The sequence below is a fragment of the Notamacropus eugenii genome, chromosome 3, assembly GCF_028372415.1.
Source record: "Notamacropus eugenii isolate mMacEug1 chromosome 3, mMacEug1.pri_v2, whole genome shotgun sequence".
In the NCBI taxonomy this organism is placed as follows: domain Eukaryota; kingdom Metazoa; phylum Chordata; class Mammalia; order Diprotodontia; family Macropodidae; genus Notamacropus; species Notamacropus eugenii.
In genome coordinates, this window is record NC_092874.1 from 38,335,636 (window position 1) to 38,359,918 (window position 24,283).

A 24,283-nucleotide genomic window follows, 5' to 3' on the forward strand; every position below is an offset into this window, starting at 1 on the left:
TGAGGAATCAAACAGAAGTTTAATATGAAAATGAGAAAAACAAGCTTGCAAACCAAAGTTCTCCTGGGAAGGAGAGCATGGGACTTGCAGTGGGGGTAGGGTTTATAACCCTGAAAATCACAAAAAAGCAGGACCCAACACAGTCATTAGTAGGTCTTGAATAAACAGTTCCTATGGCAGGCCCACACGTGCAGGCGTTTGGGGTCCAACACATACATTCTTGGTCCTGTAGGAAAAGACCCTAAGTTGACTGTCTCAGGTCTTAAGGAGCTTTGAGTCTTCTGATCATTCAGCGGGGTACATAACCAGAGTTAGTGTGACAGGAGCAGGAGTGCGGAACCTGGTTCAGCTCAGCAGTTACGAGCACAGGAATTGTTCAGTGTCAGGAGGCATGATTGATTGCTTTCTGCTGCAGCATGTTGGCTGCTCCTGGCCCTCAGGTTCCTGGGAAATAGGGAAGCTCCAACACATTTAAATAGGTATGATTAATATGAAAATCATAAATCCCTCAAAGAACACCTGGTGCTGGCCAAAGCAATACATTTTGCCAGAAGGTGAGATCATCCAAAGGGTGAGCGTAAAGGATTGTTGTTATGCCAGGCTCAGGGTACAGCTTGCTTGCTGGGCCTTAGCTCTGGAAAAACAGAGTGTCTCCTAACGTCTTGACACTCTGCAGTTTTAAATTTCATGATGTCAGGTCTTTCCTCATACATCCTCTTCCTGTAAAACATGTGGATACAAGGAAGCCCTATCATGCTGTGTTTTCTTTTTTACTCAACAATGTTTTGTACACTCATTTGTGATACAGCTTCTATTTCCCTAGGTATGGCATCTCAATACACTTCTACTTCTGTGTAGAAGATGTCTCCAGGGGCTCTCTGGAAACCAAGACTGCACATTCCACATTTGTTCATTACTTTAAGAATCTTTCTAATCTTCTAAAATATTTTTGTTTGAGTGCATCAATTAATAATATGACAAAAAAGGCAAAATGCCGTTTTGTGAATGTGCATGAGAAAATGGTACTCGTTTTGGTTTTAAATGGTTAGTAGCTTTTAAAGGATATTAAAAATTGACCACAGGTTACTTGAGACTATCTCTGGAATGTATATTTAAAAGAAATGGAACCAAGAGGTTCTACCCATGTTACTACTTCTTTCCATGGTGCCAAATGACATCCTGCTAGAACAGAAAGGAGTCTCTTGCATTCCTGTGGCTTATACCATTAGATGCTGCAGCAACCGAGGATTTGGCTGGTTCTCATCTGTCCCCTGAGCTCAGAACAACGAAGATGATTTTTGTTTTCCATTTTGAACACCAGTCATGTATTTACTGATGAATATGACCTAGACCACAAACCTAGCACTCATCAAATGAATTAGTTGGTTCTACTAATCCCTCTCATACCAGCGTCCATATAAAGCTGCTGTCACTAAGCCTGAAGATAACTGATTCTTCCTCATGAAGTAATAGCTGCCCTCCCAGCCCAGTTGGCCTGGGGATCCCAACGTCATTCCAGAAGTCAGTAGTATAGGAAACACAAAAGAGGTACTGAAATTTCCCCAGAGGTGAAAGTCAAAAGTATCAGTAGCATTTGTTATCTCCTGTCCACAGGTCTCAAAATAGAGGCCACCACATTTTACCAGGGCACACACTTGAACGTAGTAAGTCCCATGTACCGTATGAAGACCATCGAAGACCCCAAGAGCATATAAGTCATTGGATAAAATGTGCCTCTGATAATCCAAGTAACAACAGAGGGAATTGGCACAGACCTGGAGGCTGCCTTGATTTTCCCAAACGGGTACAAGGGTGAAATTGTCATACATCATCTCAGAGTGAAACGAAAGTGGCATCTTCTGGCTCCATTTGGGGGACTCACTACAGTGAGCAACTGCATCATTCTCACAGTTAGGCTCTTCTGATGAGAATTTTCTGTGGGACTCAGAAATTCTACCTGTGCCAGTCCACAGGTGGTCTACATCTGGTGGGTCTTTAGATATCTGGGCTATGATCAGTTTGCCTTCAGGGCTTTCCATATCATGGTACCAAAAAGACTTCCAAGGAGTATGTATGCCACTGCCAGTCATGCCCAAGGATGGATGGTGGATATTTGCTGCCAGAACGTTGACATTGAAAGCAACTGCAAAAGCTTGTTGAATTTCAATACCTGCCAGGAGCGGGAGTTGGTTCATCCATGCAGCTGGAAACACGATATGTTTTACTCCATAGTCTCTCACAAGGCTCACAGCAGGTGCAAAGAACAATATATCGAAGCAAGTAAAAATGCCAAATTTGCCAGCAAAAGGTGTATCAAAGGTGCTGTGATCAACTTCAGAAGGGGTATCAAAAGCATATTCAAAATAGAGGTTTTGCTTGCGATAGCTGGTGACAAAGGTGCCAGCATTGCTGAACACGACGTTCGTATTAAACTGGTATCGTCCATCAGATGGGCACTGTGGGTCACTACCATTACAAGGCTGTTTGGTTCCCAGGTTAGCCACCAGGAACATTTGGCCCTTGATGGCCATACAACTCAAGCGTTGGAGGACCTAGAAAACCAAATTGGTAAATAAAAACTAAATATGGAGAATCCTGGTGTAGAGCACTTGTCACTGGCCTCTCATATCAAGAAACTCATTGATGACGAATGATAATAGTAAAATTTATATAATGCTTTTACATTTGCAAAGTACTTTACAAATAATAACCCGTATAACAACTCTGATTGTTGGTGGGGCCATTATCATTCCCATTTTACAAATAAGGAGACTGAGGTAGACAGATGTTAAGTGGCCTGTCCAGGGCTAGTGTCTGAGGCAGACCGGCCCAGCATTCTATCCACTGTACTGTCTGGCCACCTTTCCAGGAAAAAAATTTTTTTTTTTACTTTTGTGGAAATTTAAGTCAAAAAAGCAAGTCATTCTTGAGCGCCTTCTATGTGTGAAGGACTATGCTAGGTGACAAAGGAAACACAAAAGTGCATACCATGCTACTCCTGCCTTCAAGGTGCTTAAATCTAACCAGAAAGAAGAGGAGGCATATAAGATAAACATAGAAATCCCTAGGGGCAGTGGATAGAGTGATGGAGCTGGAGTCAGGAAGATTCAGACTTGGCATCAACCATGTGATCCTGGGCAAGCCACCTCACCCTGTTTGCCTCAGTTTCCTCATCTGTAAAATGGAGACATACTGGAGAAAGAAAGGGTAAAACACTCTAGTATCTTTGCCAAGAAAAGCCCATGGACAAAGTCCATAGGATCACATGGAGCTGGATACAACCAAACAACTGAACAAGAAGAGTCTATACATTTTAAGAGATGTATAAAATGCTTTGGAAGTCCAAAGGCAGACAGGGTAGAACCATTTTTATCTGAGAGATCATGATATGGTCTATTAGGAAGATGCCATTTCCTTTTTCCATCCTTACAGGATAGGTAAAATTTTAAGTGGCAGGTGTAAGGGTGGGGGCATTACATTCCAGACACAGAGAATAGGAGATGGGAAAGGGTGAGGGATAAGCAAGTAGAGCATTGGACACATGAAGGGAGTTACAGAAACTGAAACTTGAAAGGTTGGAACAGACTACAGGATCTTTGAATACCAAGTTAAAGAGTTTGAACTGAGGGAATAAGCAGTAGAAAGCCTTAGAAAGTTTTTAGCAGGGGAACAAGAGGATGGGATCCACACGTGGCTAAAATTAAGCTGCCATCAGTGTGCAGGAGAGATTCTACTAGAGAAGAGGAGATTGGTTAAAGAAGCACCACAACATAATGAGAGGAAACCCAACCTCAAAGCCTTGAAGACCTTGATTCCAGTGCCATCTCTGACAGGCTGGCTGTGTGACTATCAAAGAAATCACTTCACCTCTCAGCTCAATTCTCCAAGGCTGTAAGTTACAGAGAAGGTGCCAGTGTGAGTTGGTACAGGGCATTACCTCATTTGGGAGTTTTCTACATCAAGGAAATCACATGACCAGCCCCTACTCCCTATCACAGTAATTTAAGGGACAGGTCATGAGAGTTTGTTGACTGACTGACTCCAGGGTGATGTCTGTAGGAAAGTAGAAAAAGCAGGAGAAAGATGGGGATGCAGGTAAGGGAAATTCCAGATGTAAAATCAACAGGACTTGATAACTAGCTGAATTTAAATGAAAAAAGATGGCATGGGGCAATATCTCACCAAGTGAAGAGAAACCTTTGTCCTCTCAAAACTCTTACAACCAATTTCTATGAAATAAAGTTTAATTGGTCTAAAATTCACACATCATAATACTGTATGTTTTTATGCCAGGAGATCTGTGATCTCGGTATGCTCATCCCACACCAGAGAAGAACACAAGCCATCCTTTCATCCCATGGGAGCAGCTGGGGCCAAAGCCACCTCCTCTAGGGCTTCCTCTCTGGTTATTAGTTTTCTGAACTTTGCTAGGCTGGCCACAGATAAGAATTGCTTTTCCACACTCGATCCAAGTGTTCTGAGCTTGGTAGCAGCAGGCACAGCTTGTTCTCTGCTGTCTTCAAGAGAGGAGGGTCACCTCCATGTACAGATAAGGCATCAGAGGAATCTTTGGAGGAGAAATAATAATAGTCCATAGTGTATGAAGGCTAAAACACCTGCCAAATAAATTGAATTCTCCTCAGTCACCTAATAGGCATGTAGTAGGAAGCACTTACAAGGTGCTAGGCCTTCAGCTAAGTGCAATGGGTACTAAGAAAGGCAAAAAGCCACTAATGGAATCCCCACCCAGTCACCTGGTTTAGAACACTCTAATGCACTTACCATGTGACACTGCAGAGTACAGTTATTGATTGTGGGATGGTAAACACTTTGATGGCAGAGACTTTATCTTAGCTGAGTAACATTATCTTCCATAACACCTAGCCCCATGTCATATGCTATATGTGTGTGTGTGTGTGTATACATAGATACACACATATGTATATATATACTTCATATTTTATAAATATCTGTTGAATGAATGAATGATCACCTCTCAATAATTCTCCCAATTAGTTAAAGAGGATTTATTGTATGTCCAGTCCTATGGAGGATTTCCAGTAATACATTTTGTATCGTAAGGAATGAGGAAAATATCAGTAAATGGAAATTTAAAAAAGCAAAAGGTTTCCTAGATTTTGACTTATTTCATGACACAGGTGAGTAATCTTCAGAATGCCCCCAAAACTCCTTATGGGGTTTCCAGAATTTCTCTTTGAACTAAAATCATTCTGTTCTTGTTTTGTACCCCAGAGTTGAACTAAGGTCTATCTGCTTGGCTTTCAGAAGAGGCAAAGCTTGTCGCACCCACCTCCGTATCACTGAACTTCTGTGGTTCCAGGCATGGATTCCACTTCCCAGACTGGAGAGATGGAAGCAAGTCCAGAAATGGGTAAATGGAATCTCTGGTGAAGTTGAATCCATGAATCCCATCTTCTGGAAAGACAATAATCTGCACCCCCTGCCAACCAGAATGTTAAAATACAATCTTTGGTTAGAGAAAAGGCCAGAATGATACTTTTAATTGTCATATGAGGAACAAAGCATTTACATTACAGGGTATACAAGCAAGTGATACTTATGGACGCCACCTTTAGCTGGGGATTGCAAGGTTCTCTTAAGAGCACAGAGCACACAAGTGCCTGGTTAAGAAGGCCTGGGACTCCTGGTATCTCTGATGAAGATCTGGAGGAATGGTGGCAACCTTCAAACATCAGTGTCTCCTTAAGATGTTACTTAAATGACTCCATATTTCAGTTCTTGATTATTGGTACCAACATGGGGTCAAAGGAGAGAGAGAGGGGCAAAGTCAAGAATAATCTGAAACAGCAGATAAGTCAGAAAGCATTTCAGTTTGAAGTGGATTTTTTTTTTGTTTTTTTTTCTTTCTTTCTTTCTTTTTTAATTAATTTATTTAACTTTTAACATTCATTTTCACAAAATTTTGGGTTCCAAATTTTCTCCCCATTTCTCCCTTCCCCCCACCCCAAAACAACAAGCATTCTAATTGCCCCTATCACCAACCTGCCCTCTCTTCTACCATCCCTCCCTTCCCTTGTCCCCATCTTCTCTTTTGTCCTGTAGGGCCAGATAGCTTTCTATACCCCATTACCTCTATTTCTTATTTCCTAGTAGCAAGAACAGTACTTGACAGTTGTTCCTAAAACTTTGAGTTCCAACTTCCCTTCATCCCCCCTTTCCCACCCCTTCCCTTTGGAAGGCAAGCAATTCAGTATAGGCCATATCTGTGTAGTTTTGCAAATGACTTCCATAATAGTCATGTTGTGTAAGACTAACTATATTTCCCTCCATCCTATCCTGCCCCCCATTGATTCTATTCTCTCTTTGGATCCTGTCCCTCCCCAAGAGTGTTGACTTCAAATTGCTCCCTCCTCCCGTTGCCCTCCCTTCCATCTTCCCCCCTACTCTGCTTATCCCCTTCTCCCCCACTTTCCTGTATTGTAAGATAGGTTTTCATACCAAAATGAGTGTGCATTTTATTCCTTCCTTTAGCTGAATGTGATGAGAGTAAACTTCATGTTTTTCTCTCACCTCCCTTCCTTTTCCCTCCACTAAAAAATCTTTTGCTAGCCTCTTTTATGAGAGATAATTTGCCCCATTCCATATCTCCCTTTCTCCTCCCAATATATTTCTCTCTCACCGCTTAATTTCATTTTTTAAAGATATGATCCCATCCTATTCAGTTCACTCTGTGCTGTCTGTCTGTGCGTGTGTGTGTGTGTGTGTAATCCCACCAACTACCCACATACTGAAAAGTTTCAAGAGTTACAAATATTTTCTTTCCATGTAGGAATGTAAACAGTTCAACTTCAGTAAGTCCCTTATGACTTCTCTTTTCTGTTTACCTTTTCATGCTTCTCTTCATTCTTGTGTTTGAAAGTCAAATTTTCTTTTCAGCTCTGGTCTTTTCATCAAGAATGTTTGAAAGTCCCCAATTTCATTGAAAGACCATTTTTTCCCCTGAAGTATTATACTCAGTTTTGTTGGGTAGGTGATTCTTGGTTTTAGTCCTAGTTCCTTTGACTTCCGGAATATCATATTCCAGGCCCTTCTATCCCTTAATGTAAAAGCTGCTAGATCTTGTGTTATCCTGATTGTATTTCCACAATACTTGAATTGGTTCTTTCTAGCTGCTTGCAATATTTTCTCCTTGACCCAGGAACTCTGAAATTTGGCCACAATGTTCCTAGGAGTTTCTCTTTTTGGATCTCTTTCAGGTGGTGATCGGTGGATTCCTTGAATACTTATTTCGCCCTCTGGTTCTAGAATCTCAGGGCAGTTTTCCTTGATAATTTCATGAAAGATGATGTCTAGGCTCTTTTTTTGATCATGGCTTTCAGGTAGTCCCATAATTTTTAAATTGTCTCTCCTGGATCTATTTTCCAGGTCAGTTGTTTTGCCAATGAGATATTTCACATTATCTTCCATTTTTTCATTCTTTTGGTTTTGTTTTGTGATTTCTTGGTTTCTCATAGAGTCATTGGCCTCCATCTGTTCCATTCTAATTTTGAAAGAACTATTTTCTTCAGTGAGCTTTTGAACCTCCTTTTCCATTTGGCTAATTCTGCTTTTTAAAGCATTCTTCCCCTCATTGGCTTTTTGAACCTCTTTTGCCAATTGATTTAGCCTATTTTTCAAGGTGTTATTTTCTTCAGCATTTTTTTGGGTCTCCTTTAGCAAGGTATTGACCTGCTTTTCATGCTTTTCTTTCATCTCTCTCATTTCTCTTCCCAGTTTTTCCTCCACCTCTCTTACTTGATTTTCAAAATCCTTTTTGAGCTCTTCCATGGCCTGAGCCCATGGTATATTTATTTTGGATGTGTAGGATACAGAAGCCTTGACTTCTGTGTCTTTCCCTGATGGTAAGCATTGTTCTTCCTCATCAGAAAGGAAGGGAGGAATTATTTGTTCACCAAGAAAGTATTTTTTTTTCCCTTTTCTGGGCATTTTCCCAGCCAGTGACTTGACTTCTGAGTTTTCTTTCCACACCCACCTTGCCTCCAGATCTGCCCAGCCAGCACTTGGGGTCTGAGATTCAAATGCTGCTTCCCAGCCTCAGGGCTTTGGGCGGGGTGGGGCTGCTATTCAGTGTGAGATTAAGTTCAGGTGCTCAGGTAGGGGCAGGGCCACCACAGAGGGCTCAGTTCCCGCAGGGGGTTTATGAGGAGACCTTCAACAATGGATCTGGGCTCCTGCCTGCTTGGGGAGCCCCTGTCCACCACCCCGCTGCTGCCTCCCGAGGGGGCCTGAGTTATGGGGACACCCCACTCCCCTCTTGACCAGCCAAAGAGACCCTCTCACCGACCCTTGTCACCTGTGGGTGGAGGGACCTGCGCAGCCACTGGAGATTCTATCCCTGAAGCCTGCTCGGATCTGCTCCTCTTGGCACCACGTAGCCAAGGCAGGGCTGGGCTCTGCTCCGGGTTGGGTGCACGACGGACCTTTCGCGTCAGGTTTTCAGGTCTCTCTGGAACAGAAATCTTGTCCGCTCCATTGTTCTGTGGCTTCTGCTACTCCAGAATTTGTTGGGAGTTCTTCTTTACAGATATTTTATGGGCTGTGGGTTCAGAGCTAGCATATGTGTGTCTTTCTACTCTGCCATCTTGGCTCCTCCCTCTGAAGTGGATTTTTATGGCAAAATTACCCACCAAATTATGTTTTGCTCAGGTTAATATTAAAATGAGCTTTGATTTCCTATATGTAGAGTGAGAAACTGAATAGGGAAACCAAGTCAACAAGTTAACCAGTATCTATTAAGCACCTACTAACTACTAAGCTCTTGGAAAACAAATACAGACAAAATTCAGCCCCTGCTCTCATGAAGCCAGGATTAAACATTAACCAGGTATAACAAAATGTCTCCTTTGCAAAGGGAATGAAGAATTCCAGTACAGAGGAGCCAAGCTATGGCAACCAGCACTTAGGAGGCTCCCTCCCATGAATCATTTTAATTCCTTTGTTTTTCTGGCCTCTCAACAAAGATATAAATAGACATCCAATGTAGTGAATAACAAAGGCCGATGTTTTATCTAGTGCTTCTAAAAGTTTTGCAAAGTGTTTTTTAAAAAACCATGATCTCAGCTTCTTCTCACAGCAACTCTTTGGGGGTAAGTTCAGTTATTGTCATTTTGCAGATGAAGAAGCTTCAGTGACTCTCCATACAAATATCAAAGAAATGAGGCTCAAACCCAAGCACTGAACCCTTTCTACTAAACCACTGTCCCTCCATGAATATCTCTCTTGATTCCTTGAATTCAGCCAAACTGCTGGATAGTCCCAGGGTTAATAGTTAGGCTGCTTCTGGAGTATTGGAGGTCCCCTCAGTAGTCTTAAGGCTCTCCTTGGAAGAAAAACTGCTGTCTATACCTCTTCAACTCATTGGCTATCAGATGTAGCTAACTTCACCTCAAGGGCTCCCAATCAATCAAGTGCTAGGTTTGAGAAATTCCTAACTAGATTTAAAGCCTTTAATTTTTCTCTAAATATGTTTCCTTACAAGATGTATCCTTGCAGTAATATCTGACAAACAAAACCAAACCATTTCCTTTTCTGTGCCCCAAGTGAGTAGATTTCTTTTGCTATCCATCCTCCTTGGAAATGAACCATGAGCAAAGTCAGCCGGGATTGGCCTGAATTAGTTTGTTCTGTGAACTGCCTGAGGACTGAGAGTATTCATTTCTTTTAAATATGGTGCCCAGAATGTTGTGTGTAATAATCTGAAGGCAACAGACTGGCTATGAATGATTACCTTTCAATTTAACTGTTGAATGCCTCAGGCCACAATGAAGATGACAGTAATTTGGCTAATTTGACTTAAAAAGTTGGTTTGGTTCATCTGTTTAAGAGGCAGTGTGACCTAGTTGATGGAGATGGAGTCAGGAGACATTGGGTTAAATATCAGTTGAAATACTTAATCACCAAATGATCCCAATGTCAGTTCCCTAGACTATAAATGGAAGATGTGCATGCTTGCTTGCAAAGGATTATGCTCTCCAACCTCCAACCAGATCCTGGCTAGTTGTTATCAATCCCAGGATCATCTGGGGACTCCTATAGTTAGCCTGACACAAAAGCTGTCATGTTTCCATGGGCTTGCTGGCCAGCGAGCTACAAATGGACAAGTGCTGTCTCACCTCCTTCGCTGCAGCCGCTACTTGCTCTTCGTAGAGATCTAGGTTCTGGTTCATTAGTCTCAATGCTGACTCTCGATCTGTAAGGGCTGTAGAATCAGGACTCAGAACTGACCGATGTTCATAGATAGCAGCAACATAAAGTCCTTCAGGATGGCCTTCCAAGGAGATGAGTTGATGGCACAAGAGGAGAAGACCGAGTTTATAACTGGCTCCAAACATAATGTGGACGATAAATCTGGAACATAATGGACAAGGGGAAAACTGTTGAATGAAGAATCATGTCAGGAATTTAAAATTTGTAGCTGTGACTGATTAATCCTGACAATTAAAGCCAGACACCCAACTAAACTAGGACTGAAAGAGTTTGATTCACATCCCTCATAAAAGGGCATGTGTTTCTTCTTAAACACATCCCAAGCTAAGTTTCAAATGGCACGGCGCACTCATTCCCGGCCATTTCCAAAAAAGGCCCAATGTTGGCAGTAGTTTTCTTACTCAATTTTCAACAAAATTGCTGTCTCTCATTACTTCTCTCATTCCATATTCAATATTTAATTAATAACATTGATTATAATTGACAGGACTCAGTTTTTATTATGGCTCATCCATCTGCACTGGCCAAAATCTATAAAATGACCAGTTATAAAAACCACAGCTATAAACAGAAATGAATTACAGTTTTCCCCTGCATTTCTCTTAGTAAGTAATGAATTTAAAGCTAAATCTCAATTCCTTTAGTATGTAGATTTTCAAAAAATACTGAAGAAAAAAAATGCTGACCAGCTCAAGATGACATTTATGAGCAGGCCAAAAAAAGTTTCCCATGTAAGCACTGCTTTTCCTCCCTGCCTTTAGGAATGACCAAATTTAACTTTATTTTATCCCAAGAAACAAGTGGCATTGTGGATAATGGGCTGGTTTTAGCATCAGGAATCAGTTAATTGCAAGCATTTGTTAACTTCCTGCTGTGGGCCTTCAGGAATAGTGCTGAATTCTGGGGATAAAAAGACAGATCTGAGACACCTGGACCTCAAGGAGCTTATATGGTCTCAGGTAAGAGCATACCCACCTGTGGGGGTAAGGGGGTGAGGGTGGGTGTAAAAGGGAGAGAGGGTGATCCATGTGGAAAGAGCAGCAGGGGCATCAGAAATGTCTCCTGTAGAAAGTGAAGCTTGAGCAGGGATTGAAGGTCTGTCTGATAAGGCTACAGAGAGAGACTATGACGGCGTGACAGGTGCAGGCATTAAAGGCCAAAGGGAGAACCTGATGTTTGATCTAGAAGTAAGGAGGGAGCCACAGGAGTTTACTGATAAAGAAGTGACATGATCAGACATACACTTGTCAGCTGTGTGAAGGCAGGGAGGCCAATAATAAGGAGACAATCTTATTGGGAGAGAGAAGGGAATAAGTACTATAGAGCACCTACTATGTGCCGGCTGTGTTTTATAAATATTATCTCATTTGATCAGCATGATAACCCAGTGAGGTCAGAAGTCAGTGGTCAGCTCCATGCAGCAGTCAAGGCAGCGACTGGAATAATCCAAGGTTGGGTTTTTGGCAAGGCTTCAAAGGTGAAAGGAAGCAATGAGATTTGGAGGACAGGGCAATGGCTACTTGACTGTTAATTAAAGAGTGGAGACTGGGAAAGGAGGAGAGTGAGGCTGAAGCAGGGGAGAATACAGTGAAGAAGAGGCTTTAGAAGAAGGAAGGTAGGTGTAAGGAAAGACAGAAGGAACACAGGCGCCTGTGGAACTTGTCGACCTGAAAGTTTGGTTAAAAGAGGCAGACAGGCTGAATGCATATTGTTTATTCCCTTAAAGCTAGCAGTTACATGATCATGGAGCCAGAAGGAAACTTCTGACTGACTAATACAAGAATGGCCAGGCTTAAGTCTGCTTTAGGACAGTCCAAGGATGTCCATGTCCCTCAGATTTATGGTCTCTATATGTGTTTAATTAATTATACCATGAGAAAGGAATTTTCTTAATTGAATAAGTTGTAAATACAATAAGAGAAGAGTGTTGACAAAGTATCGATTGAAATTACGATCCAGGATATCTGCGTTTTCTTTACCATTAACATGCCATAATGTAGTATATTGTCCACAAAATACTAAGATATGGAAAAAGTCCTATTATTCAAGATAGTGGCTCAGGCTAAGGTCTCATAAAGAATGCTAAGTCGGCCCCTGCTGGCCTCGTTGACTTAAGAAGAAGTATTTTCTGAGTTTACTTCAGAGAACAAAGAGGCTGTGAGGTCCAGTCTCATCTTCTGATTGATTAATTCAGGCTCTGGCACTTATTAAAGTCCAAAAAATGATATTAAATGATTATCAAACTCTAGGCGGACCACCTAAGTCAGGCTTCAGTGCCCCGGACACTTCTCCAGGACTGTTACTGAAGGGTGGTTGATCTAAACTAATGGAGGGAGTTTCCACATCTGAGGTGCCTGATGCATAAGGAATCACTGGTCTAGTCACATAGAGTTTTGTCTCCAATCACATATGGAGACAAACATCCTAAACATCCCCACAAGTTCCCAATCTTGGTCACTCCTTTGCTTATAGCCTGACTGGATAGCCCTTTAAAATGTTTTAGATTGAACAGTTGTATGATATAGTTAGTGGATGGCAATTCAGCCTCAGAGATGGGAAAGTCTGAATTCAAGGTCAGACAAGTCACAGAGCCTCTCAGGGTTCTAGACTACTCTCTAAGACAATCAGTTTCAGAGAAGGTGCCAACTTATACTGGTAGAGAGAAATACTTTGCCTTTATTTTCATTATAAAACCAAACTGCTCTGGGATAGATTTCTTCTTTTTTTTCTTAGCAAAGGTCTCAGAAAATAAACAAGTCTAACAAGTTACAGTAATAGAATCTGTACCAAGTACACATGTTCAGAATTCAACATTTCTTAGAATGAGATCCTTCTCTCCTCATCTCAATTCATCACTCATCCAAATAAATATAACATCCAGAATGTTAATTCCCAAGATTGGTTGGCATCCTACTTAGGGATTTTGAGAACAACATTGAGGGGATGAACAAAGAGTCTTTCAGTGACCAATCACGAGTTCTAGGACGAAACAAAGTAGAATTGATAAGCTTTCTTTTATCTGAATTAAGCTAGAGGACAAATCCAGAATGTTAAAGGACATCTTTTACTCATTTTTTCTATTACAATAATTCTACCTCCATGACTGATTGTAATAAGGAACATCTTTTAAGAAAGATTCGTAATACTCAGTGTCCCAAGGGAAAGGATCTTATTTTTAGAGCTGAAAAAACTGAGATTTTGAGCAAAAACAGTTAAATGACTTCCCAGAAGGTGGAGGTGAAGCCAGAAACCTTCCGGGCTCTCCAAATGGGTTTTGCAATACAGCCTTTTTCTTGTGGAGAAGATTATATACAATACATTTGTATATTGTTTGTTTTGATATCAAGGATGACTTGCAATTTGGCAAAAGAAGGAGCCAGCTGAACTAGCAAGTGTAGTGGGTGAGGCTGACTCAGGCTGCTGATAGTCTAGGTTTGGTGATGGAACAAAATAAAACATTTGAAGGTCATTCAATAGTTATCAGAAGGAAGTTTACTCAGCCACAGCTGGAGTAGATGTAGGGAGGAATCTTACCGTACCACCACAAGGAAGTCTGGTCAGCCAGCAAGGGTGTGGAGACTAACCGGGCAGGAAGACAAGTTGGAAGGGCTTAGACTCCCCCAGGTGGGTCTTTTATGCCCTCAGGCAACCAGTTAGTCAATAGAGGCTCTATTGGAACCTTGGCCCCTGGGCCAATCAAGTCTCAAAGAAAGCTTAGTCACTTTTCAGGCAAAAAAGCTGGTCTAACTCCATTAGTAAAGTGAGCAAAGAGGAAATTTTTTTAGATAAGGGATAAGAATCCTGTCACACTAAGAAACCCCTTTTGTTTTACAACTTTTTTATTTTTGGCTGAGTGCGTATCATGGATGTTTGTGTCTTGTTTGTCATCCAGAAGGTGGCTGTTAATCATTTATATACATTGGAATGGCTCCCCTCTACTAGAAAAGTGTAGTGACGGTGGCCAAATCCAACAGCAGTTTACCACTTACTGTAGTATTTCTTATATCACCACAGTTGAAAGTTGGTAAGTCCATAGACTTGTCTTTGAAGCCCCAAGCCCTACAGTGCCTTGCATATAGCAGATGTTTCTTCAATCTCTGTGGAACTGAACTGAATTAAGGAGTATTGAACATTCGTGCTGGAAGAGATACAACCATAATGAGGTCAGAGAAAACCAATGCAGGTGTATGCTTGGGCTTGAAGAAAAACAACAGGAAAATAAGTTTGGGATAAGATCCACTTTCTCCCTGTATAGATAGGTTGTCCCGTGGGACAACGCAATGTGTTAACAGGTGATAAAGGACATCAAAAATGGCAGGTGCTGTGGGCAAAGGTAAAAGATTTAAACCTGCCTGCTTGGAGGAGTCAAAGGTGATACTGGCCAGGTGCTAGGTACCATCAGAGTGACAACCAACAGAGGAGAAGAATCTGGGAGTCCCACAAGTGAGATGTCAAGCTACCATAAGTGAGAGACAGCTCCTACCACTCCTACCTGGGAGGCTGGTGAATCATCCTTACTGTGAAGGTGTTAGCTACCAAAATGAGGTCAAAAAGTAGCTTGTGTTTCTAAAAGTGGAGTTTATTGTTTTCTTGGAAATCACACCTTGAAGCCAGAGGAGATTAATTTATACATTTCTGCTTCATAATGAAAAGCACTCACTTGGCACTAATCACTATAATAAAACGACTTTTTTTCTATATGGAATCTGAATCAATGTCCAGAAAGGAAAATTGGATGTTTTTTTGTTTAAGGCTGCATAAACCATCCTCATCCACACTGTCATTTTTTTTCCAGCAAAATGCAAAGACAGTCATACACATTTTGGAAATTTATAAATAGCCCATTTGCCTTTTTTTCTGAACTTATTTTAAGTGAAGGATCCTGTCAACCTGAACCTGCCTCTATCTTTTCCTTTATTCCCAAGAATAAGAAAGGAGGATGAAAAGCAGAGCAGAGGAAATGTTGTATCAAGGAGATCAAGTCTTAGGGGATTTGCCTTGTTACCAATAACTTGGGTTATATTTTTGATGTATATCTGACAGAAAAATAAAGGTTTTTTTAATAAAATTAAGAATATTTTTATATCCAAGCAATATCATTGAGACTAATGAATTTTATTTCTTTCACTAGGAAAATATGGAAGATAATAGATAGCTTTGCCTGTGCATATTAAGCAAAATTTAGAAGGAAATGAAAAGAAAATAGATTTTCTTATTTTTAAAAAGTATACAAAGATATTTATTGTTTTCTAGTTCTTCAGAATGTCAGCTCAAATGCCGGTTGTAACAGGCTACAGGATTCGTCAATGCTGCTCCTGAAGAAGATGCTTCTCAATAGTTCTAGAAGGTTTCCACCTTCCAGTTTGATAGTTTCCATGAAAAGCATATCTATCAGAAACAGTCCCTGCGGGCTCAGTTCCACTGAGTGCACACATTCTGAATGGCAAATGGTGACATTAAAACTGAGGAACTCCGAAAGTGTAAATGAATAAAGTAATTGCTATAATCATGTCACCACATTAATAATATATATACACATACAGACAAACATGTATAGATTCATAAACTTTGTACTCATTAAAAAAAATTAAACCATCAAAAAAATCCAATCACTAATCTCAAAACCGGGAATGATAAATAAACGAAAGGTTTTAACTTTTCTTCCTTTGATAAAAGCCAGATTTCTAGCTCAACATCAGCGAGAAAAGCTTAATACCTGGATTCACTCTAATTGATTTAAGAAACTTAGAACTAAAACAAATAAAATAATTGATCCTGAGGGCCAGGATTAAATACAAAATGCTCTCTCTGGCACTCAGAGCCCTTCACATCGTAGCCCTATCCCTACCTTTCCAGTCTTGTCACACCTTCCTTCAACGTCTCTTCGATCCAGTGACATTGCCCTCTTGGCGTTTCTGGTACAAGACACTCCAGGCATTTTCTCGGGTCACCTCCCAAGCCTGGAATGCCTCTCCTCCTCACCTCTACCTACTGACCTCGCAGGCTTCCTTCACGTCCCAATTAAAGTCTCTTCTACAGGAAGCATCCCCAATGCTTAGCATAAGGCTTGGCACATAGTAGGCACTTAATAAATGTTTACTGACTAATGACTGACCAATTATTCATACATTATTAAGGCCAAAAATACTTCCACATGAAACACCTGGGCAGCCTTTCTTTTCTTGTTATATCCCAAAAGACTACCAGAGTTCTCCATTTCGTATGTGTATGACCCTATTACACTAAGGACAACCATAGTCTTGGCTCTTCATTTGGTTACTGGTACTTGGGAAAACTCCAGCCAAGCTCAAGCTCTTTATTGCCACCTTATGGAGAAGGTTAGTACTGCCAATGCAGATGACCAGACATTTTCAGTGAGACACATAACACAGCGATGCTTAAGCAGTCATCGGGGCAGCGGGTTTTCTCCTACTCTTCCTTTGTATTCTCATCACCCTAATTATAACCTGAAAACCCAGGGGGCATTTTCCAAAATGGGCTAACCTAAGTGAGCTCTGTCTTGCTTACTTTCCCCTACATCTCTACCTGTTTAATTTACATCCTATATCCTGCAGATGTAAATTTGATCCTTGTGAAACAGGAGAAAGCTTGAGATACTTATACTGTCTCCAGAAGCCAGTGGACAGCCTGGGAGTCCAGAGGGTCACTGGATACCAAATGTGCCACACTGCAGATGGGAATATGGTAGAAATACATCTGGCACACAAAGAAAGATGAAAAAGAAACTAGTCTTTGCCTCAAAGAGCTCACAGTCTGCTGGGAGAGAAGTCACCGTTGATGCTGCCTGCCTTGGAGATAGGATGCTCATGGGGATCCACCAAGGTTCCTCAGTTTCTCTAAGGCCCACAATCAATTCATAAACATTTATATGAAGCAATAAATATTGAATCTGTGCTACTTATATGCCAGGTACTGGGAATAAAAAGCACAATAAATGAAAAGTCCCTACTGGCAAGAAGCTTGCAAGAACATCTGTGAGCGTAGAGATCATTAATATAACGAGAAGAAATATGAAATGGTTTGGGAGCTGCGTCTTGAAGGGGTTCTATGAGATGGGGGTGAGGAAGGAGAGCGTTCCTGGCATATGGGACAGGGAGATGGGAAGGAGAGGGATGCCTTCCACAGAAAGAAGAATGGGTGAGTTTGTGGGGAAAGATGAGTTTGAAATGTCCAACTGGCAATTGGCGATGTGGGACTAAGCTCAGGCAAGAGACTGGAGCCAGAAATAGAGATCTGGGAATCGTTGGCATAGAAAGGTCAAAAAGAGGCAGAGACAAAGCCTGGGGGCACACCCACGGTTAGGAGGTGTGGCGGTCAACCTGCCAATTGGAGCAGAAGTCTAGCCAAAGATCCAGCCAAGGAGCTTGAGTAGGAGCAGTTGGACTTATGTGAGGTGAGCCAGGAGAAGCAGAGTGACAAATCCCAAAGAGGAGAGCCAGTCTAGGAGGAAGGGGTGGTCAACAGCATTGAATACAGCAGGCGAGTTGAGGAGGAGGGTGAGGACTGTGCACAAACTCATCAGATCTGAAGATCAAGAAGTCATTGAGCACTGATAATCAGAAGCCATACTGCAAAGGGTTAAGAAGTGAGTTGAGTAGAAGAAGCAGGTATAGAAAGCTTTTTCTAGGAGTTTGGCTGAGAAAGGGAGGAGAGGCTCTAATGAAGGGTTTTTTTTTCTCTTAAGCAAAGTTAAAGGCAAAAAGGAAGAGACCAGTAGTTAGGGAAAAACTAATTTTCCCTCTATCCTTTGTCCTCCCCTTTGAGTCGTGGTGCTGGGGTTGTCTGTGTCACCCAAACAGACCCCAAGACTTAGGTCTGCATCCCCCAAACACTTTAGTCAGAATGGAAGTAGTCATCCAGAGCAAATCAGCATGCTATGGCCTATGCAAGTACACAGAGATAAAGCAAGTGGAGGCTGAGAAACCAAAATCTGGATTTCTTGGAAGGTAAAGTGTGTGAAGGGGAGTGATCCAGAATGAGAAGAGAAAGGTCAGCTGGGGCTTGGTTACAAGGTGTCCCACTGAGAAGTCTGTGTTTTATCCTAAAAGCAATAGGAAGTCACGGAAGGTTGTTGAGCTGGGCAATGAGCTGGTCAGATTTAAGCAAAAAGAAGGTTATTTTGGCAACTCTGTGAAGGATGAATTACAGAGAAAGAAGCCTAGATACAAAGAGGTCAAGTATGAGGCCAATAGCAGCAGCAGCAGCAGTAACAGTAGTTAGTAGTAGTAGCAGTAGTAGTAGTAGTAGTAGTAGTAGTAGTAGTAGTGGCAGTAGTAGTGGCAGTAGTAGTAGTAGTAGTAGTAGTGGCAGTAGTAGTGGCAGTAGTAGTAGTAGTAGTGGCAGTAGTAGTAGTAGTGGCAGTAGTAGTAGTAGTAGTGGCAGTAGTAGTGGCAGTAGTAGTAGTAGTAGTGGCAGTAGTAGTGGCAGTAGTAGTAGTAGTAGTGGCAGTGGTAGTGGCAGTAGTAGTAGTAGTAGTAGTAGCAGTAGCAGTAGCAGTAGCAGTAGTAGTAGCAGTAGTAGTAGCAGTAGTAGTAGTAGTAGTAGCAGTAGTAGTAGTAGTAGTAGTAGTAGTAGTAGTGGCAGTGGTAGTGGCAGTAGTAGTAGCAGTAGTAGTAGTAGCAGTAGTAGTAGTAGTAGTAGTAGTAGCAGTAGTAGTAGCAGTAGTAGCAGTAGCAGTAGCAGTAGTAGTAGCAGTAGTAGTAGCAGTAGTAGTAGTAGTAGTAGCAGTAGTAGTAGCAGTAGTAGTAGTAGTAGTAGTAGTAGTAGTAGTGGCAGTAGTAGTAGTAGTAGTAGTAGTAGTGGCAGTAGTAGTAGTAGTAGTAGTAGTAGTAGTAGTGGCAGTAGTAGTAGTAGTAGTAGTAGCAGTAGTAGTAGTAGTGGCAGTAGTAGTAGTAGTAGTGGCTAACATTTACATAATGCCTACTATGTGCCAGGCGCTCTGCTAAGCACTTTACCAAGATTGTCTCATTGGATGAATTGATTTGATCTGAGATTCTGACACTAATTCAAGTGAGTGGAGATAAAAGCCTGAACAGAAGTGGTGTCAGTGTGAAGGGAGAAATCGGGGAGATGTAGGGGTATAATCAACAGGTTTTGGAACCCAGAGAGGTGGGGAGCATAACAAGGCTAAGGTCTGAGAGTGGGGGAGTGGGAAGGAGCTCCTGTGATCAGCAGAAATGCAGAACCCGGCAGTGTTTCTGTATAGAGAAGGCAAGTTAGGGGGGCTGGAAAATGAGGTAGGTGATGAACATGTAGAATTTGAGGTGATATTGTGGCATGCTATAGAGAGCTGTCCCGCAGGGCGTCCAAGACAGAACAAAGCACAGGGGAGAGATCTGGGTGACATTATCTCACATTTCTTACTGTAGCCAGCCCTCCAGGGGAATTTAAACTTGTGGTCGCACATCCATCTGAAATGCAGCTGGGTGCTGCAGTGGAGAGAATGGCGGACCCTGAGTCAGGAAGACCCGAGTTTGGATCCTGCCTCAGCCACTGATGACACTGCACAAATCACAACCTCTGTGTGCTTCCATTTTCTTGTCTGTAAAACGGGGATAATAATAGCCCCTACCTCCCAGAGTTGTTGAAAGGATCAAAAGAAATAGTCATTGTAAAGTGCTTAGCACAGTCCCTGCCTGGCACATAGTTAGAGGGCAGTTGAACTCAGGTCTTCCTCACTCCAGGTTCAGAAGCCAGAGGCATCAGACATGTGGCCCACAATGCTTCCAAACAGACTAAAATGCAGTAAGTCCTTTCTGATTTTATTGTATTGATGTAGTAACAAAGACATTACCGCAGAAACGAGTGTGGTTCCCTAAGTCCCCTGGGTTCCTTATGTATGGCTTACTGGCCTCCATTTCGATTTGAGGTTGGCGCCATTCCTACACAACACAAATTTCACACCAAAAATTCATGCTACCCTGGGTCCTTGAAATTCTGTTTAAACTTTTAAAGATCTTTTCCCACTACACATCATATCTGTCAGATTTAAGGTTTAAGGTCGTTAACCTGCTATTCAGTAGTTTTTGATGTTGGAATTAGGAATGGGGTTAATAATCCTACTGGTTTTAAAAGAGTCACGGAATGATTTGTTTGACATAATCTTGATTACCTAGCTCATGGGCTCATTTTGGATGAGCTGACATTTAGAGAAGGGACTTACCCAAGGTCACGCAGAAAATAAATGGAAGAACCCAAATAAAAAGCAAGGTCTGTCTCATTGCACCCTGATGCCATGGGGCCCCTCAAGGCACCCTAAGTCTTCTAGGCCATTTGAGAGCTTTACTCTCCAAAGACCAGTGAGGTTTAGATGCTCTTTAAAGAGGTGGAAGGATTTTGTTACTAATGTTTTTTGAATAGCTAAGAATTCCTAGTGTGTCAGTTACCACCAAAATGGTGGGTCATGGGGGTGCACCCAGGGCGGCTTCGGTGGGTGGGCATTCACCCTAAGCTCAGCATTAATAGAACGGTCTCAGGTTACCCGAGGAGGAGGAAAGTGGGCCAAATGTGAAATGAAGCAGGTCAAAGACCGTGTGTCAGTCTGAGTGGGATGAGGCCCCACAGGGACTGCTGACCTAAATGGAATGACAAAACCTTTTAAAAATTAAACTAAACTAAGGAGGCTAGATGGTACCACAGTGCACAGAGCACTGGGCCTAGGTAGCGAAGACTTACCTTTCTAAATTCAAATCCAGCCTCAGCACTTCCTAGCTGGGTGACCCTGGGCAAGTCATTTCACCCTGTTTTCCTCACTTTCCTCATCTGTCAAATGAGCTGGAAAAGGAAATGGCAAACTACTCTGGGATCTCTGCCAAGAAAACCCCCAAATGGGGTCACAAAGAATCAAATATGACTGAAAAACTAAACTTAAAAAAAAGAAACCAAACCTAAACTAAGGAGCATCTGGGTGGCTGGGTGGATAGAGCGCTGAATCTGAAATCAGGAAGACCTGAGCTCATTTACTAGCTGTGTGACCTTGGGCAAATCACTTACTTCCTTTTCCCTTAATCCACTGGGGAAGGGAATGGCAAAGAAAACCTCCAGGACAGTATTGGTGTGATGCAGTCCATGGGTCGTGAAGAATTGGACACAACCAACTAAACCAAAGATGGTTCCTCCTACCCAGAAGGCATGTCAAGTTTCTCGGCACTCTTTCCAGAGAGAAGGCATTCAAAGAAATTCTCAGGAAATGTTCCCAAACTGGCCAAATGAGGGCCAGCCCTACCTACCATAATCTGATGAATGAACTGAATGAATCCAGCAGTGTGAGAGGAACAGACTTTTATAATTTGGGATGAAAAAAATACTCTAGAACTTACCCCAAAAGAAGTAATAAAGAAATGATGATAATGTTCTTTACAAAATCCTTAAATAATTATGAAATATTCCTTCAGAATACTGTAATGATGTATATCACAACAATAATTAGTCAATCAACAAACGCTTAGTAAGGGTTTACTTTGGGCTAACTGCTGGGGATATCCAGGAAAAAATCAAACACGGTCTTTGTCTCTGTCTTCCATGACATAAAATGAGTAAAACTCAGCTGCTGTTATCTCAGGCCAACTCTGGACAGTAGAATGTCCGACTGAACAAGGGAACTTTGCACCGTGAGTTGAAAACTGCTTTAAGGTCAGAGATTGCTGAAGTAAACACAGCCTTGTTTTTCTCCTAATGAACGTGTTGCTCGGTGATCCAACCCAAGCTGCTGAGAATGGATTCCCTGGGACGCCTGCTAAGCTGAAGTTAGGAAAGCCTTGGGCTGGGAATCTTCCCACCTCCATGTTTCCATTTCCACTGGAATTTCTGTTCAAGGTCATAAGGACGAGTCACAAAATGTGTGATCATGGGTCACTCGAATTCTTTGGGCATCTGTTCCCCATGTGTGACATGAGCGTTTGAAAGAGGGGTTTAGATAAAATGGAAAACCTTTGAAAGCCCTTAGGAGCCTGGCCCCTCCTAACCATCTCTTCCTGCACCTTGGGCCTCTGCCCCCCAGCTCTGTGACCTGGCTGCAGCATCTTTGGTGCTGATCCTGAAACAAGAAGACAGCCCTTCTCCAGACTCCAGGCCTGGAATGCCCTCCCTCTTCTGCTAAGATATCTCCTTCTACAAGGCCCCGTGGCCCAAACCCGAGTGCTGCTGCCTTCCCTCTGCTGATTCTCTCCTACGGATCCCTCCCATAGCTGGTCTCTACCCAGTTGTTTGCGTGTCTCCCCCACAGGCCCGGGAGCTCCTTGAGAGCTGGGCCTGCCTTTACCTTTCTTTGAAACACCAGTGCTGAGCACAGAGAAAGCGCTTAATAAATTACTGATCTGACTACGGTTTTGCAGTAAGAAGAGGCAGAGGTTTCCTCACAGGTAAAATAGAGGCTGGGCTAGCACCAGGCCTGGAGTCAGGAAGACTCGAGTTCCAATCCAGACATGGCCTTGGGCAAGTCACTTCACCCTGTTGGCCTCAGTTTCCTCATCTGTAAAACAAGCTGGGGAAGTAAATGGCCAACCCCTCCAGGGTCTTTGTTGAAAAAACCCCAGAGGGGGTCACAGAGAGTCAGACGCCAGTGCTGATAAGGGCACTGGCCTCCAGGGTTGTCCCCCAGATCAAAGGAGATCCTGTTATGGAAAGTGATCTGCAAACTTAGGCGCTACATAAATGCCAGGGGCTGTTGGTATTACTGGAATAACTGGGCGAACCAGAATTAGCACAGCACCAGGTACACAGTAAGTGCTATATAAATGCTAGTATTTAACTATAGAACGGGGTGAATCAGTTTTTTCATAAATTACCACAGTGGCTGGTGTATACACTAGGTGCCACATAAATGTTGCTTGTCATTATTACTATCATCATTATAACCGGGTGAACCACAGTTTCTTCATAAATGAGCACAGCACCAGGTACACAGTAAGTGCTATATAAATGCTAGCTACCATCGTCACCATTATCGTTATTCTTACTATTATTATTATAACTAGGTAACGGACAGCGTCTTCACAAATTGGCATGGCCTCTGGTACACAGTAAGCACTACATAAATGTGTTGTTATAACAGGGAAAGTTTCTTGATAAATGAGCACAGCGCCTGGTACACAGTAAGCGCTATATAAGTGCACACTCTCTGTAAGGTCTGCGTCCGCCCCTTACAACAAGCCTGGGGGCCCGTCATACGCAAGAGGAAGCCGCGCTCGGAGGAGCTCCCAGACTCGGCCGCAGCCACGCCCAGGTAGTGACTGGCGCAGGTTTCTCACTCAGGTCCCACTCCTATTGGCTACGCCCCCTTGCGGCTCAGATCCGCCGAACTCCGGGCCAACCTTGGGCGCTGGCCAAAGGAGGAGGGCCAGCCTGGAGGGAGGAGTGGGCGGGTACCGCAAGGCGGGCTCCCATTGGCGAGGTTACGCAACAGACAGGCAGTTAGGGCGGGCCTTCCGGGTTGGGCCGGCCGGTGGGAGGGGGACAGGGGCGGAGCCAAGCGGGGCCTGGAGAGTCGGGCCGCCGGGGAAGGCCGACAGGTTCCTCTCCCTGAGCTCGGGTATGCGCGAGCCCTCCTTGCACGGCACGCTGCCGGAACGGGGCAGCGGCGGAATCCGGATGCGCCCGCGTGGCGACGCGCGCGTGCCAAGAACTACCCCCGTCCCGCTGCCTACCTGTGCAGCGCGGATACGTCAGCCGTGTCTCCTCACCCTCAGCTCCGCCCCCTCCCGCCCACGAGGACTTCGGCCCTCCGGGAGAGCTGAGCTCTGATTGGAGAAAGGGTGTGTGTCGATATGGCCCCGCCCCCTCCCCGGGGGTTGGTTGGTCTTGGTGTCAGTCACAAAGGAGCGTGTTGCTATTGGTGGAGAAAGGTCGGAGGCGAAGGGAGGAGGATTTAAAGGCGCGGGATTCCCTCCTCGGCCCAGCCGTGGCCTGAAGAAAGATGTCTTCAAACCAGGCGACGGGGAAGGGGAAGGGCGAGGAGACGGTGTCCGGCGCTGAGGTCATTGCCCAGGCGCTGAAAAAGCAGGTAGGCCGAGGGAGG

General features: G+C 43.1%; 2 protein-coding genes across 2 annotated transcripts in view; one reads left to right on the top strand and one right to left on the bottom strand.

Moving 5' to 3' along the window:
• BTD (biotinidase) lies at positions 1–23,994 on the bottom strand. Its single transcript, XM_072651275.1, has 4 exons — positions 23,913–23,994; positions 10,155–10,389; positions 5,312–5,461; positions 1–2,552 (listed from the first exon to the last, which is right to left on the bottom strand). The coding sequence occupies exons 2-4, from the start codon at positions 10,371–10,373 to the stop codon at positions 1,392–1,394; spliced, it is 1,530 nt and encodes a 509-aa protein (XP_072507376.1). The 5' UTR covers positions 10,374–10,389; positions 23,913–23,994; the 3' UTR covers positions 1–1,391.
• The window catches only part of HACL1 (2-hydroxyacyl-CoA lyase 1), a 38,541-nt gene continuing 37,967 nt past the window's right edge, over positions 23,710–24,283 (top strand). The window contains exon 1 of the mRNA XM_072651274.1: positions 23,710–24,268. Within this exon, the coding sequence (XP_072507375.1) occupies positions 24,182–24,268 (87 nt within the window). The 5' untranslated portion in view covers positions 23,710–24,181. The remainder of the gene's footprint in view (positions 24,269–24,283) is intronic.

Coding starts and splice junctions, on each gene's coding strand:
- BTD (XM_072651275.1), bottom strand. CDS start 10,373: ATGTTTGGAGCCAGTTATAAACTCGGTCTTCTCCTCTTGTGCCATCAA. Junction 5,462..10,154: donor TAGCGGCTGCAGCGAAGGAG/GTGAGACAGCAC, acceptor TCTGGTTGGCAG/GGGGTGCAGATTATTGTCTT. Junction 2,553..5,311: donor AGAAGTTCAGTGATACGGAG/GTGGGTGCGACA, acceptor TTGGTTTTCTAG/GTCCTCCAACGCTTGAGTTG.